Source organism: Salmo trutta, unplaced genomic scaffold (assembly GCF_901001165.1).
Source record: "Salmo trutta unplaced genomic scaffold, fSalTru1.1, whole genome shotgun sequence".
Lineage (NCBI taxonomy): Eukaryota > Metazoa > Chordata > Actinopteri > Salmoniformes > Salmonidae > Salmo > Salmo trutta.
The window spans coordinates 2,051,771-2,067,147 of NW_021823073.1; the positions used below are offsets into that span (position 1 = coordinate 2,051,771).

At 45.3% G+C, this 15,377-nt stretch overlaps 2 protein-coding genes across 5 annotated transcripts in view; one reads left to right on the forward strand and one right to left on the reverse strand.

Moving 5' to 3' along the window:
* Positions 1-13: 13 nt before the first annotated feature.
* LOC115188718 (coiled-coil domain-containing protein 81-like) overlaps positions 14-15,377 on the forward strand; it is a 38,810-nt gene continuing 23,446 nt past the window's right edge. For 3 of the 4 annotated variants that reach the window (XM_029747462.1, XM_029747465.1, XM_029747463.1), the window contains exons 1-2: positions 5,748-6,008; positions 6,241-6,302. In XM_029747462.1, coding sequence (XP_029603322.1) covers positions 5,930-6,008; positions 6,241-6,302 — 141 coding nt within the window. In that variant the 5' untranslated portion in view covers positions 5,748-5,929. Of the gene's footprint in view, positions 160-5,747; positions 6,009-6,240; positions 6,303-15,377 lie in introns of those variants that run through there. The other variant, XM_029747464.1, reaches the window with a different exon arrangement.
* LOC115188721 (uncharacterized protein C17orf98-like) lies at positions 3,201-5,682 on the reverse strand. The gene is made up of 3 exons (XM_029747471.1): positions 5,328-5,682; positions 4,779-5,122; positions 3,201-3,441 (listed from the first exon to the last, which is right to left on the reverse strand). The coding sequence occupies exons 2-3, from the start codon at positions 5,104-5,106 to the stop codon at positions 3,284-3,286; spliced, it is 486 nt and encodes a 161-aa protein (XP_029603331.1). The 5' UTR covers positions 5,107-5,122; positions 5,328-5,682; the 3' UTR covers positions 3,201-3,283.

The window sequence follows — 15,377 nt, forward strand, 5'->3', positions numbered from 1 at the left end:
TCCGAATAATATCTAGAGTTCCATCTGTTTGCGTCGCATTTTCAACTCTACCAATAGTTTCTCCAAAAACTTGCATAAAATAGCAAATGTGCCTACTCCGTTCTTGGCTCAAGCGCTCTAGTCAACAGTTTGCAGATAAAGTGCGGGCAGGCTGTGCAGGTAGGCTAGTGAGTCTACATGAGATAATAATTAAGACATAGTATTGTTATTTGTCAAACAGCAGTCAAGCATCGATCATCATGTTTTGTTAGACTTCAGTGCAGTTTTGGACATTATCATCATAATCGGCAGCTGAAAAAGTGTATTTGTTATGACTTAACACCCCCTGCTACATCGTGGCTCGAGTTACCTTTAATTGGCTTAATAAAGAAAATCCCCATAAAAAAACTCCGTCATTTTTAAACTAGAGATACTGAATGAAAATGACCTCACCAGTGGTGTTTCCACCAACATGACTTGTGGATGAAAATCTGTGCGTTTTCATGTATCTAATAAAAATCTACATTTCAATGTGTTTCCATCCCATTTTCAACTCAACATATAGTTTTGTCACAAAAACTGGAGTTAAATAGCATTCAGTATGTGCATACTCTGGTCTTGGCCCGTGCGCTCTAGCCAACAGCTCGGGCTGGCTGGGCGGGTAGGCTACATGATGAGATTGTTGTGGATAAAAGTAAGAATATTTGTATTTGTCAAACGGAAGCCAAACTGAATCAGACCCTGTGAAATCCTAACTTATTTCATCTGTATCCTAATAAACCCCATGCCTTCTCTACTACGTCATAATGGGAGGACAACACAAGTCATAGTTGACACCATTTACTTTGATATGATGGTTATTATATCAATATTTGCTCATAAAAGCGTTTCCATAACATTTCTCGCATAATTCATTTTACTGAAAGAAAAAGAGCATTTTTGTTTTGTGGACATTTGGAAAGTTTACCAAAAAATCTGTTTCCATCAGGTCTGTAATTTTGTTGATGTAGTCTACTTAACTCGCATAAAAAGTTTGGATGGAAACCTGGTTAGTGATAGTAAACTAATACACTACATGACCAAAAGTATGTGGACACCTGCTCGTCCAACAAGTCATTCCAAAATCATTGGCATTCATATGGAGTTGGTCCCCCCTTTGCTGCTATAACAGCCTCCACTCTTCTGGGAAGGCTTTCCACTAGATGTTGGACACTGCTGCTGGGACTTGCTTCCATTCAGCCACAATAGCATTACTGAGGTCGGGCACTGATGTTGGGCGATTAGGACTGGCTCGCAGTCGGCATTCCAATTCATCCCAAAGGTGGTCAATGGGGTTGAGGTCAGGGCTCTGTACAGGCCAGTCAAGTTCTTCCACACCGATCTCGAGAAGAAAAAAAATCTGTATGGACCTCGCTTTGTGAATGGCGGCATTGTCATGCTGAAACAGGAAAGGGCCTGCCCCAAACTGTATGGACCTCGCTTTGTGAATGGGGGCATTGTCATGCTGAAACAGGAAAGGGCCTGCCCTAAACTGTATGGACCTCGCTTTGTGAATGGCGGCATTGTCATGCTGAAACAGGAAAGGGCCTGCCCCAAACTGTATGGACCTCGCTTTGTGAATGGGGGCATTGTCATGCTGAAACAGGAAAGGGCCTGCCCCAAACTGTATGGACCTCGCTTTGTGAATGGGGGCATTGTCATGCTGAAACAGGAAAGGGCCTTCCCCAAACTGTATGGCCCTCGCTTTGTGAATGGGGGCATTGTCATGCTGAAACAGGAAAGGGCCTTCCCCAAACTGTATGGACCTCGCTTTGTGAATGGGGGCATTGTCATGCTGAAACAGGAAAGGGCCTTCCCCAAACTGTATGGACCTCGCTTTGTGAATGGCGGCATTGTCATGCTGAAACAGGAAAGGGCCTTCCCCAAACTGTATGGACCTCGCTTTGTGAATGGCGGCATTGTCATGCTGAAACAGGAAAGGGCCTTCCCCAAACTGTATGGACCTCGCTTTGTGAATGGCGGCATTGTCATGCTGAAACAGGAAAGGGCCTTCCCCAAACTGTATGGACCTCGCTTTGTGAATGGCGGCATTGTCATGCTGAAACAGGAAAGGGCCTTCCCCAAACTGTATGGACCTCGCTTTGTGAATGGCGGCATTGTCATGCTGAAACAGGAAAGGGCCTTCCCCAAACTGTATGGACCTCGCTTTGTGAATGGGGGCATTGTCATGCTGAAACAGGAAAGGGCCTGCCCCAAACTGTATGGACCTCGCTTTGTGAATGGGGGCATTGTCATGCTGAAACAGGAAAGGGCCTTCCCCAAACTGTATGGACCTCGCTTTGTGAATGGGGGCATTGTCATGCTGAAACAGGAAAGGGCCTGCCCCAATCTGTTGCCACAAAGATGGAAGCACATCCATTATTCCTCTTCCACTAAACTTTACAGCCAAACCCAGATTTGTCTGTCGGACTGCTAGATGGGGAAGCCTGATTCATCAGTCCAGAGAACGTGTTTCCACTGCTCCAGAGTCCAATGGCGGCAAACTTTACACCACTCCAGCCGACACTTGGCATTGCGCATGGTGATCTTAGGCTTGTGTGCAGCTGCTTGACCATGGAAACCCATTTCATTATCTCCCGACGAACAGTTACTGTGCTAACGTTGCTTCCAGAGGCAGTTTGGAACTCAGTAGTGAGTGGTGTAACCAAGGACAGATGTTCTTTACGTGTTTCAGCGGTCAGCGGTCCCATTCTGTGAGCTTGTGTGGCCTACCACTTCCCGGCTGAGCCGTTGTTGCTCCTAGACGTTTCCACTTCACAATAACAGCACTTACAGTTGACCGGGGCAGCTCTAGCAGGATAGAAATTTGACAAACTGACTTGTTGGAAAGGTGGCATCCTATGACGGTGCCACGTTGAAAGTCACTGAGCTCTTCAGTAAAGCCATTCTACTGCCAATGTTTGTCTATGGAGATTGCATGGTTGTGTGCTCGATTTTATACATCTGTCAGCAATGGGTATGGCTGAAATAGCCGAATCCACTACACTTGAAGGGGTGTCCACGTACTTTTGTATATATAGTGTACATCAATGGTGCTACCTGAAATCCATTGTCTGTGAAAGTAGGCTATAGCAGTCTGTGAACACAATATTATTATTGTTATATTATCACCCTCGGGTTAAGCTGAGATATACAGGCCTAAATAATGACTCATCAAGTTATAGGATGGCATTCTCTGGACGCATTTATTGTTGCTCATTGGAACTTCATAATGATGATGATGATGCCTTTTCAGTCGTTGGACTCAATGGAGTTGGAATGTGGTCACCTCTCCGAAGCTGGACGGGTTCCGCCGGAGGTTGGGCGTGTTGCGCCGAAACCCAAACCGCCCGTTGTAGCCTATCAGCGGCTTGATGTCGGACATGAGACCACTGTGGTTGCTCACCTGCTCTCGGGAGTGACCTGTCCGGTGCAGAGACAAGATAGCCTATACCAGTGACTCTGAGCAATGATGATGATGATGTAAAACCTGTAAAGATTATGAATCCCATGTAGTCCCACTGATGTAAAACCTGTATAGATTATGAATCCCATGTAGGCCTACTGATGTAAAACTTGTATAGATTATGAATCCCATGTAGGCCTACTGATGTAAAACCTGTAAAGATGATGAATCCCATGTAGGTCTACTGATGTAAAACCTGTATAGATTATGAATCCCATGTAGATCTACTGATGTAAAACCTGTAAAGATTATGAATCCCATGTAGGTCTACTGATGTAAAACCTGTATAGATTATGAATCCCATGTAGGCCTACTGATGTAAAACCTGTATAGATTATGAATCCCATGTAGGCCTACTGATGTAAAACCTGTATAGATTATGAATCCCATGTAGGCCTACTGATGTAAAACCTGTATAGATTATGAATCCCATGTAGGCCTACTGATGTAAAACCTGTAAAGATTATGAATCCCATGTAGGCCTACTGATGTAAAACCTGTATAGATTATGAATCCCATGTAGGCCTACTGATGTAAAACCTGTATAGATTATGAATCCCATGTAGGCCTACTGATGTAAAACCTGTATAGATTATGAATCCCATGTAGGCCTACTGATGTAAAACCTGTATAGATTATGAATCCCATGTAGGCCTACTGATGTAAAACCTGTATAGATTATGAATCCCATGTAGGACTACTGATGTAAAACCTGTATAGATTATGAATCCCATGTAGGACTACTGATGTAAAACCTGTATAGATTATGAATCCCATGTAGGTCTACTGATGTAAAACCTGTATAGATTATGAATCCCATGTAGGCCTACTGATGTAAAACCTGTATAGATTATGAATCCCATGTAGGACTACTGCTAACTAAAAGTACCTTGATTTATTGAATAGAATAGAAGAGCATTTCTGCAGGGTATAGAATAGTTTCTTCAGAATATAACTGTAGCCTATTCTTCAGTCTCCTCCAACTGTTTGTCACTTCACATAGCCTATAGGCCTATCTCCCCCTTCCTTAATTCGATAGGTCAAAGCAATGGCATGCATTGATTATTTCCCCCTGGTGGCCAGAAAAGCCACAACCTGTGTTGGATAAGAGTCTGCTAAATGACCAAAATATACAATGTAAATGTAAACGTATTTCTCTGATTCTGTGGAACTAATTTGATGTCAAACAGGACATATTATGAATCCCATTTCATCCAAAAAAAAAAAAAATGAATAGAATAGAACAGCCTATATAATATAATATAATATCCTAGAATACAATAGAATAGCCTACCTGCTCCGGAAGTGTTCCTCAGGTCTAGAGACTTTTGGGCAGCGGCGCTCTTCAGTTCCTTGTTCTCGGTCTTCTGCTGGACCCTCTGCACCGACGGGGTGGTTTTCTGCGGGACCCTCTGCACCGACGGGGTGGTCTTCTGCGGGACCCTCTGCACGGACGGGGTGGTCGTGTAGCGCGCAGCGTGGGGGTCATTGCGTGCGTCGTACCGGGGGAGCACCGACCAGAGCCGGGGGCGCATGTGTTCATACCCGAGCGCAACCGAACTGACAGCGATGCAGTCGAGCACGAACTTCTGCTCGCGCTTCTCAGGCCCGGAGTGATTCATTTTAGGCAATTCAACTCTGAAATGACCAAATATATCAAATTAGTCCACAGTCAATATATACAAATTAGGCACAGAGCCTTTTAAAATTAGACTTGTCTACTAAAATAAAACTATTTAAAAAGCTGGTCAGATTCGGGCCTAACTGTGCAGTGTGTGTTATTATACTTATGACCCAAATTCCTAAAATGTATGGAGGGACATGAATAGTCAAAAACACTTACATGAACAATCACAGCGAAAGCACGTAAAATCAACACTCACTACCCGGTCAGTTGTGCACCTGCCAATGTGCTGGTTTACACTTTACTTCAAAAGCCTGCTGAATGACGCAAATGTAAGGCTTTATTACGTTTCAACAGATATAGCTGGGGGGCAGTGAAAATTGCTTCACAAATGGATGCAAATGCACAATTGCTCATCTACCATTCTTGATTAAATCGGTCTCAGAAATACAGTGACCATTTTCATGACATGAGCTATCTGGATTCAACTCGGAAGGGATCCTTAAAGTCATTATACAGGCCTATTTGCTTTTAGAAGACATGCTAAAGTTAAAATGAACGGAGTTTCTAATCTGCAGGGCTAAACTTTGGCCCCAGTGTCGCTGCGGGGGGTGCAAGTGGCTATTGTGACGTTGCTCGTAGCAACAAGGTCAGTGTTGGAGTTGCGCGCACGGATGCATTTCCCATCGAGATTTATCACCCGAGGAGACGCACTGTAATGGGCTATCGGCGGGGGGGAATCTGGAAGGCGGAGGATTGAACTGAAACAACTCTGGGTTTCTTTTCTATCTTTTTTTAAAAGATATTTTGCTGTAATTGTCATGATGACCGACTTGTTGTCCGTGGTGTCGGAGGCGGAGAGGAAGTCCTTTCCAACCCTCTCTCAGCTCTCAGAAAACGGTCAGGACAGGACACACTTTCTAGCCTATTTTATTGTACAGTAGAAAATATATAGCCCACCTTGCTGCTTCTTAAAAACACCTAGGCTATGCGCATTTGTTTGCAAACTTTGCACAATTTAGAATCAAGGTGTGCATGTCATTTGATTTATACTACATTTTTTAAACATTTAGCTGTATAAGCAATTTTTATTTTCTGAAAATTGTTCTGAAAATGTTCCCCTTTATTTCAGACGTTGACAGCATTTGGTCAAACGTGTCATCTTTCGTGGAGCGACAGATGACCTTGCAAAAGGTGAGAGCACTTTAGAAAGTCGATATTGCCATAGTTAGTGGTCAGTCAGTTCAGCTAAACTGAGTGTATAGCAGAGGATGTTTTTAGCAGTTTGAAGCTTATTTACTGCATTTCTACACAATTTAAAAACTGGAAAATGCTATTTGACGAACAGCAAAATGAAACAAAATGACATCAGGTATTAATTATCATGCAGTATCAGGTTTAAAGGTGTGTGGAACTGTGTGTAGGCTACAATCAGTGGGGGAAAAGTACCCACATGTCATACTTGAGTAAAAGTAAAGATACCTTAATAGAAAGTGACTCAAGTAAAAGTGAAAGTCACCCAGTAAAAGTCTAAAACTATTTGCTTTTAAACATACTTAAGTATCAAAAGTAAATGTAATTGCAAAAATAAACTTGTGTATCAAAAGTAAAAGTATACATCATTATCCATTCCTTATATTAAGCAAACCAGATGGTACCATTATCTGGTTTTATTTCTCACGGACAGACAGGGGCAAACTCCAACACTCAGATAGAATTTACAAACCAAGCATGTGTGTTCAGTAAGTCCACCAGGTCAGAGGAGGTAGGGATGACCAGGGTTGTTATCTTGGTAACTGTGTGAATTGGACCATTTTCCTGTCCTGCTAAGCATTCGAAATGTAATGAGTACTTTTGGGTGTCAGGGAAAATGTATTGAGTAAAAAGTACATTATCTTCTTTGAGAATGCAGTGGAGTAAAAGTAAAATATAAATAGTAAAGTAAAGTACAGCTACCCCAAAAAATGACTTAAGTTGTATTTTACTTTACACCACTGGCTACAATGTCAACCACTACTCAACCTCGTCATAAATTGACTCATTTACTTGTGGAACGGTACATACAGTGAACATGAAATAGATGCATAATACATGCTATCAAGTCACGACAAAGACCGACATTAAATGCTGACATCAGTGTGAAACAATCTGGCCTTAATGGCCATGTACTCTTATAATCTCCATCCGGCACAGCCAGAAGAGGACTGGCCACCCCTCAGAGCCTGGTTCCTCTCTAGGTTTCTTCCTAGGTTCCTGCCTTTCTAGGGAGTTTTTCCTAGCCACAGTGCTTCTACATCTGCATTGCTTGCTCTTTGGGGTTTTAGGCTAGGTGTCTGTATAAGCACTTTGTGACATGTACTGATGTAAAAAGGGCTTTTGATTGCTTGAGTAACCGATGCATAAAACAGCTGACTGCGAATGCAAATTATGCCAGATAAATCCTACACATGCATTGAAATAAAAGGCATAGCCTACATCAGACTTACTTAGGCCTTTAATTGACAAGGACGCATGAAGACAAACAAACTCGACTAAAGAATGACGAATATCATGAAATACAAAGGGAAAATCTAATTTTTAAAGGGCACTAAGGCCACGCCCGTGATTCAGCACCGCTGAATGGACAGCTCCTCGGTACAGGCATAGTGGAGCTCTGTGACGTGGTGCTGAATGGACAGCGTCTCGGTACAGGCATAGTGGAGCTCTGTGACGTGGTTCTGAATGGACAGCTCCTCGGTACAGGCATAGTGGAGCTCTGTGACGTGGTGCTGAATGGACAGCTCCTCGGTACAGGCATAGTGGAGCTCCGTGATGTGGTGCTGAATGGACAGCGTCTCGGTACAGGCATAGTGGAGCTCTGTGACGTGGTGCTGAATGGACAGCGCCTCGGTACAGGCATAGTGGAGCTCTGTGACGTGGTGCTGAATGGACAGCTCCTCAGTACAGGCATAGTGGAGCTCTGTGACGTGGTGCTGAATGGACAGTGCCTCGGTACAGGCATAGTGGAGCTCGGTGACGTGGTGCTGAATGGACAGCGCCTCGGTACAGGCATAGTGGAGCTCGGTGACGTGGTGTTGAATGGACAGCTCCTCGGTACAGGCATAGTGGAGCTCCGTGACGTGGTGCTGAATGGACAGTGCCTCGGTACAGGCATAGTGGAGCTCCGTGACGTGGTGCTGAATGGACAGCTCCTCGGTACAGGCATAGTGGAGCTCCGTGACGTGGTGCTGAATGGACAGCGCCTCTGTCTAGTAGTCAGCTACAGGGCATTCGGAAAGCATTTAGACCCCTTCCCTTTCCAACATTTTGTTACATTACAGCCTTAATCTAAAATGGATGTAAAAAAAATTCATGTTGATATTTTCACAAATGAATTACAAATAAAAAACAGAAATACCTTACTTACATAAGTATTCAGATCCTTTGCTATAAGACTCAACATTGAGCTCAGGTGCATCCTGTTTCGATTGATCATCCTTAAGATGTTTCTACAACTTGATTGGTGTCCACCTGTGGTAAATTTAATTGATTGGACATGATTTGGAAAGGCACACACCTGTCTATATAAGGTTCCACAGTTGACAGTGCATGTCAGAGCAAAAACCAAGCCCTGAGGTTGAAGGAATTGTCCGTAGAGCTCCGAGACAGGATTGTGTTGAGACACAGATCTGGGGAAGGGTACCAAAACATTTCTGCAGCATTGAAGGTCCCCAAGATCACTGGTCGCCCGGCCAAACTGAGCAATTGGGGGAGAAGGGTCTTGGTCAGGGAGGTGACCAAGAACCCGATGGTCACTCTGACAGAGCTCCAGAGTTCCTCTGTGGAGATGGGAGAACCTCCCAGAAGGACAACCATCTCTGCAGCACTCCACCAATCTGGCCTTTATGGTAGAGTGGCCAGACAAAAGCCGCTCCTCAGTAAAAGGCACATGACAGCCCACTTAGAGTTTGCCAAAAGGAACCTAAAGGAATACTCAGACCATGAGAAACAAGATTCTCTGGTCTGATGAAACCAAGATTGAACTCTTTATCCTGAATGCCTGGCACCATCCCTACAGGGAAGCATGGTGGTGGCAGCATCATGTTGTAGAGATGTTTTTCAGCAGCAGGGACTGGGAGACTAGTCAGGATCGAGGGAAAGATGAAAGGAGCAAAGTGCAGAAAGAACCTTGATGAAAACCTGCTCCAGAGCGCTCAGGACCTCAGACTGGGGCGAAGAGTCACCTTCCAACAGGACAACGACCCTAAGCACACAGCCAAGAGAATGCAGGAGTGGCTTCGGTACAAGTGTCTGAATGTCCTTGAGTGGCCCAGCCAGAGCCCGGACTTGAACCCGATCGAAACATCTCTGGAGAGACCTAAAAATAGCTGTCCAGCGACGCTCCCCATCCAACCTGAAGGCGCTTTAGAGGATCTGCAGAGCAGAATGGGAGAAACTCCCCAAATACCGGTGGACCAAGCATGTAGTGTCATACCCAGGAAGGCTCAAGGCTGTAATCACTGCTAAAGGTGCTTCAACAAAGTACTGAGCAAAGGGTCTGAATACTTATGTAAATGAAATATTTCAGTTTTATTTTTTAAACCTGTTTTTGCTTTGTCATTATGGGGTATTTTGTGTAATTTTAGAATAAGGCTGTAACGTAACATAATGCGGAATAAGTCAAGGTGTCTGAATACTTTCTGAATGCACTGTATATAATTATTTAATTTGTGGGCAGTTAGAAATGTTTTGGGCACAGTTAGGTATCCTACAATGCGTATATGAAAATCATAACTGGTATGCAGATCTTTAGAAATGGTAGGATGAATTGTAAATTGGCACTCCACTTGAAAAAGGCTGCAGACTCCCCTGCTATAGGCTGTATGAAGCCACCCTTGTCGAACGGCTCGTAGGCCTACAGTGTACCATGACAGTGTACCATGACAGTGTACCATGACAGTGTACCATGACAGTGTACCATGACAGTGTACCATGACAGTGTACCATGACAGTGTACCATGACAGTGTACCATGACAGTGTCATTGTCTCACATGCTTCATTCAGAGATGATCCTCATGTGTGCGCACAGTTCATTTTTGCATTTCCTTTCATCGCCATGGAAGGGAAACATTCGGAGAATATTGAAGCATTTTGTATCAACAAGGTGGCTCCGAGAATATTGATTGCAACATTTCCCTGGTGGTATGTTACCTACGCAGGTGGATTATCTGTGTGATTATTATATTTAATAACATCCACACTATAGCTAAATAACTTAGCTATGTTTAATGACGTTTTGCCAGCAAGATAGATCAGTAAAAATATCTAATTTTAAATGAGGAAGATGGACAAGCAAGCTTGATAGAGTGAGAGATGGAAATGCATGGTTGTTTATTCCAGAGGCAGGTAGGGATCAGGTAGACTACAGGCAGGGATCAGGGAATCTACAGGTAGGAATCAGGTAGACTACAGGCGGGGATCAGGGAGTCTACAGGTAGGAATCAGGTATGGTTCAGGTAGGGATCAGGTAGACTACAGGTAGGGATCAAGTAGACTGCAGGTAGGGATCAGGTAGACTACAGGTAGGGATCAGGTAGGCTACAGGTAGGGATCAGGTAGACAACAGGTAGGGATCAGGTAGACTACAGGTAGGGATCAGGTAGACTACAGGCGGGGATCAGGGAGTCTACAGGTAGGAATCAGGTATGGTTCAGGCAGGGATCAGGTAGACTACAGGTAGGGATCAAGTAGACTGCAGGTAGGGATCAGGTAGACTACAGGTAGGGTTCAGGTAGGCTACAGGTAGGGATCAGGTACACTACAGGTAGGGATCAGGTAGACTACAGGTAGGGATCAGGTAGACTACAGGTAGGGATCAGGTAGCCTACAGGTAGGATAAGGTAGGCTACAGGTAGGGATCAGGTAGACTACAGGTAGGGATCGGGTAGACTACAGGTAGGGATCAGGTAGACTACAGGTAGGATCAGGTAGACTACAGGTAGGGATCAGGTAGACTACAGGTAGGGATCAGGTAGCCTACAGGTAGGATCAGGTAGACTACAGGTAGGGTTCAGATAGGCTACAGGTACGGATCAGGTAGGCTACAGGTAGGGATCAGGTAGTCTACATGTAGGATCAGGTAGGCTACAGGTAGGATAAGGTAGACTACAGGTAGGGATCAGGTAGACTACAGGTAGGGATCAGGTAGACTACAGGTAGAGATCAGGTAGACTACAGGTAGGGATCAGGTAGACTACAGGTAGGGCTCCTGTAGACTACAGGTAGGATCAGGTAGACTACAGGTAGGGCTCAGGTAGACTACAGGTAGGATCAGGTAGACTACAGGGAGGGATCAGGTAGACTACAGGTACGGATCAGGTAGACTACAGGTAGGGATCAGGTAGACTACAGGTAGGATCAGGTAGACTACAAGTAGGGATCAGGTAGCCTACAGGTAGGGTTCAGGTAGGCTACAGGTAGGGATCAGGTAGACTACAGGTAGGGATCAGGTAGACTACAGGTAGGGATCAGGTAGACTACAGGTAGGGATCAGGTAGACTACAGGCGGGGATCAGGGAGTCTACAGGTAGGAATCAGGTATGGTTCAGGTAGGGATCAGGTAGACTACAGGTAGGGATCAGGTAGACTACAGGTAGGATCAGGTAGACTACAGGTAGGGATCAGGTAGACTACAGGTAGGGATCAGGTAGCCTTAAGGTAGGATCAGGTAGACTACAGGTAGGGTTCAGATAGGCTACAGGTACGGATCAGGTAGACTACAGGTAGGGATCAGGTAGGCTACATGTAGGATCAGGTAGGCTACAGGTAGGATCAGGTAGGGATCAGGTAGACTACAGGTAGGGATCAGGTAGACTACAGGTAGGGATCAGGTAGGCTACAGGTAGGGATCAGGTAGACTACAGGTAGGGCTCAGGTAGACTACAGGTAGGATCAGGTAGACTACAGGTAGGGCTCAGGTAGACTACAGGTAGGATCAGGTAGACTACAGGGAGGGATCAGGTAGACTACAGGTACGGATCAGGTAGACTACAGGTAGGGATCAGGTAGACTACAGGTAGGATCAGGTAGACTACAAGTAGGGATCAGGTAGCCTACAGGTAGGGTACAGGTAGGCTACAGGTAGGGATCAGGTAGACTACAGGTAGGGATCAGGGAGTCTACAGGTAGGGATCAGGTAGACTACAGGTAGGAATCAGGTAGACTACAGGTAGGGATCAGGTAGGCTACAGGTAGGGATCAGGTAGGGATCAGGTAGGGATCAGGTAGACTACAGGTAGGGATCAGGTAGACTACAGGTAGGGATCAGGTAGACTACAGGTAGGGATCAGGTAGGCTGCAGGTAGGATCAGGTAGCCTACAGGTAGGGATCAGGTAGACTACAGGTACGGATCAGGTAGACTACAGGTAGGGATCAGGTAGGCTACATGTAGGGATCAGGATCAGGTAGGCTACATGTAGGGATCAGGTAGACTACAGGTAGGGATCAGGTAGGCTATATGTAGGGATCAGTTAGACTACAGGTAGGGATCAGGTAGGCTACATGTAGGGATCAGGTAGACTACATGTAGGGATAAGGTAGGCTACATGTAGGATAAGGTAGACTATAGGTAGGGATCAGGTAGACTACAGGTAGGGATCAGGTAGGCTACATGTAGGTATCAGGTAGCCTACAGGTAGGATCAGGTAGACTACAGGTAGGGATCAGGTAGACTACAGGTACGGATCAGGTAGACTACAGGTAGGGATCAGGTAGGCTACATGTCGGGATCAGGTAGGCTACATGTAGGGATCAGGTAGACTACAGGTAGGGATCAGGTAGGCTATATGTAGGGATCAGTTAGACTACAGGTAGGGATCAGGTAGGCTACATGTAGGGATCAGGTAGACTACATGTAGGGATAAGGTAGGCTACATGTAGGATAAGGTAGACTATAGGTAGGGATCAGGTAGACTACAGGTAGGGATCAGGTAGGCTACATGTAGGGATTAGGTAGGCTACATGTAGGGATCAAGTAGACTACAGGTAGGGATCAGGTAGACTACAGGTAGGGATCAGGTAGGCTACATGTAGGGATCAGGTAGGGATCAGGTAGACTACAGGTAGGGATCAGGTAGACTACAGGTAGGGATCAGGTAGCCTACAGGTAGGATCAGGTAGACTACAGGTAGGGATCAGGTAGACTACTGGTAGGGATCAGGTAGCCTACATGTAGGGATCAGGTAGCCTACAGGTAGGATCAGGTAGACTACAGGTAGGGATCAGGTAGACTACAGGTACGGATCAGGTAGACTACAGGTAGGGATCAGGTAGACTACAGGTAGGATCAGGTAGACTACAAGTAGGGATCAGGTAGCCTACAGGTAGGGTACAGGTAGGCTACAGGTAGGGATCAGGTAGACTACAGGTAGGGATCAGGGAGTCTACAGGTAGGGATCAGGTAGACTACAGGTAGGAATCAGGTAGACTACAGGTAGGGATCAGGTAGACTACAGGTAGGGATCAGGTAGGCTACAGGTAGGGATCAGGTAGGGATCAGGTAGGGATCAGGTAGACTACAGGTAGGGATCAGGTAGACTACAGGTAGGGATCAGGTAGACTACAGGTAGGGATCAGGTAGGCTGCAGGTAGGATCAGGTAGCCTACAGGTAGGGATCAGGTAGACTACAGGTACGGATCAGGTAGACTACAGGTAGGGATCAGGTAGGCTACATGTAGGGATCAGGTAGACTACAGGTACGGATCAGGTAGACTACAGGTAGGATCAGGTAGACCACAGGTAGGGATCAGGTAGACTACAGGTACGGATCAGGTAGACTACATGTAGGGATCAGGTAGACTACAGGTAGGGATCAGGTAGGCTACATGTAGGTATCAGGTAGCCTACAGGTAGGATCAGGTAGACTACAGGTAGGGATCAGGTAGACTACAGGTACGGATCAGGTAGACTACAGGTAGGGATCAGGTAGGCTACATGTCGGGATCAGGTAGGCTACATGTAGGGATCAGGTAGACTACAGGTAGGGATCAGGTAGGCTATATGTAGGGATCAGTTAGACTACAGGTAGGGATCAGGTAGGCTACATGTAGGGATCAGGTAGACTACATGTAGGGATAAGGTAGGCTACATGTAGGATAAGGTAGACTATAGGTAGGGATCAGGTAGACTACAGGTAGGGATCAGGTAGGCTACATGTAGGGATTAGGTAGGCTACATGTAGGGATCAAGTAGACTACAGGTAGGGATCAGGTAGACTACAGGTAGGGATCAGGTAGGCTACATGTAGGGATCAGGTAGACTACAGGTAGGGATCAGGTAGACTACAGGTAGGGATCAGGTAGCCTACAGGTAGGATCAGGTAGACTACAGGTAGGGATCAGGTAGACTACTGGTAGGGATCAGGTAGCCTACATGTAGGGATCAGGTAGCCTACAGGTAGGATCAGGTAGACTACAGGTAGGGATCAGGTAGACTACAGGTAGGGATCAGGTAGACTACAGGTAGGGATCAGGTAGGCTACATGTAGGGATCAGGTAGGCTACATGTAGGATAAGGTATTGTACGTTGTTCAGTTGTGTTTATTTTCATACCAATACATGAGAGCAAAATTGCACTAGCCTCTGGGGCAAATGAATACAAATATCAATTAGGCCTGCAGCTATCACAGCCCATATTTTAATAGCAATAAAATAGCTTTATATTTCGATTGGTCACCAAAAATGAGGGCTCCCTCACCTCTCAATTCCCAATTCGATCAACCCCTGGCTATCAGATTACAACAAGGTTTACGAAATGCCGACATCAAACTCAAAGCAATCGGCGCGCTGACTAAACAGCTGACTGGCAAAGCAAACTGGCACCGTCTCTGTTCTCTGCTTTCTACAAGTGAGAGAAAAGGGCAGCTGCTCTCCGAGCGATGCCAGTCAGCCAATGAAAGCCAGCTGTTGTATTTTAATTGGGATTGGAATGAATTGAGTTTAACTTGACATTTTTGCTCTGGAGCTACAGTAGTGTATGAATATCAACTCTGAAATAGGACTATTTTACCATGTGACATAGATTTGAAGCTGGCAGTTGTCTTATTGCCCAATTTTCAGTGAGACTAGGAAATCTTTCAGCTCTGAGGAAAGTTAGGCAAGGAATTAGGAAAGTAAATATGACATATCATAAATAGTAGAGGCATTATCATGATTGTCCTTCAGCTATATTCATCATCAGGTCTAGGAGAACTGGTTGACAACTTGTTGTGTCTGTCTGTCTGTCTGTCCA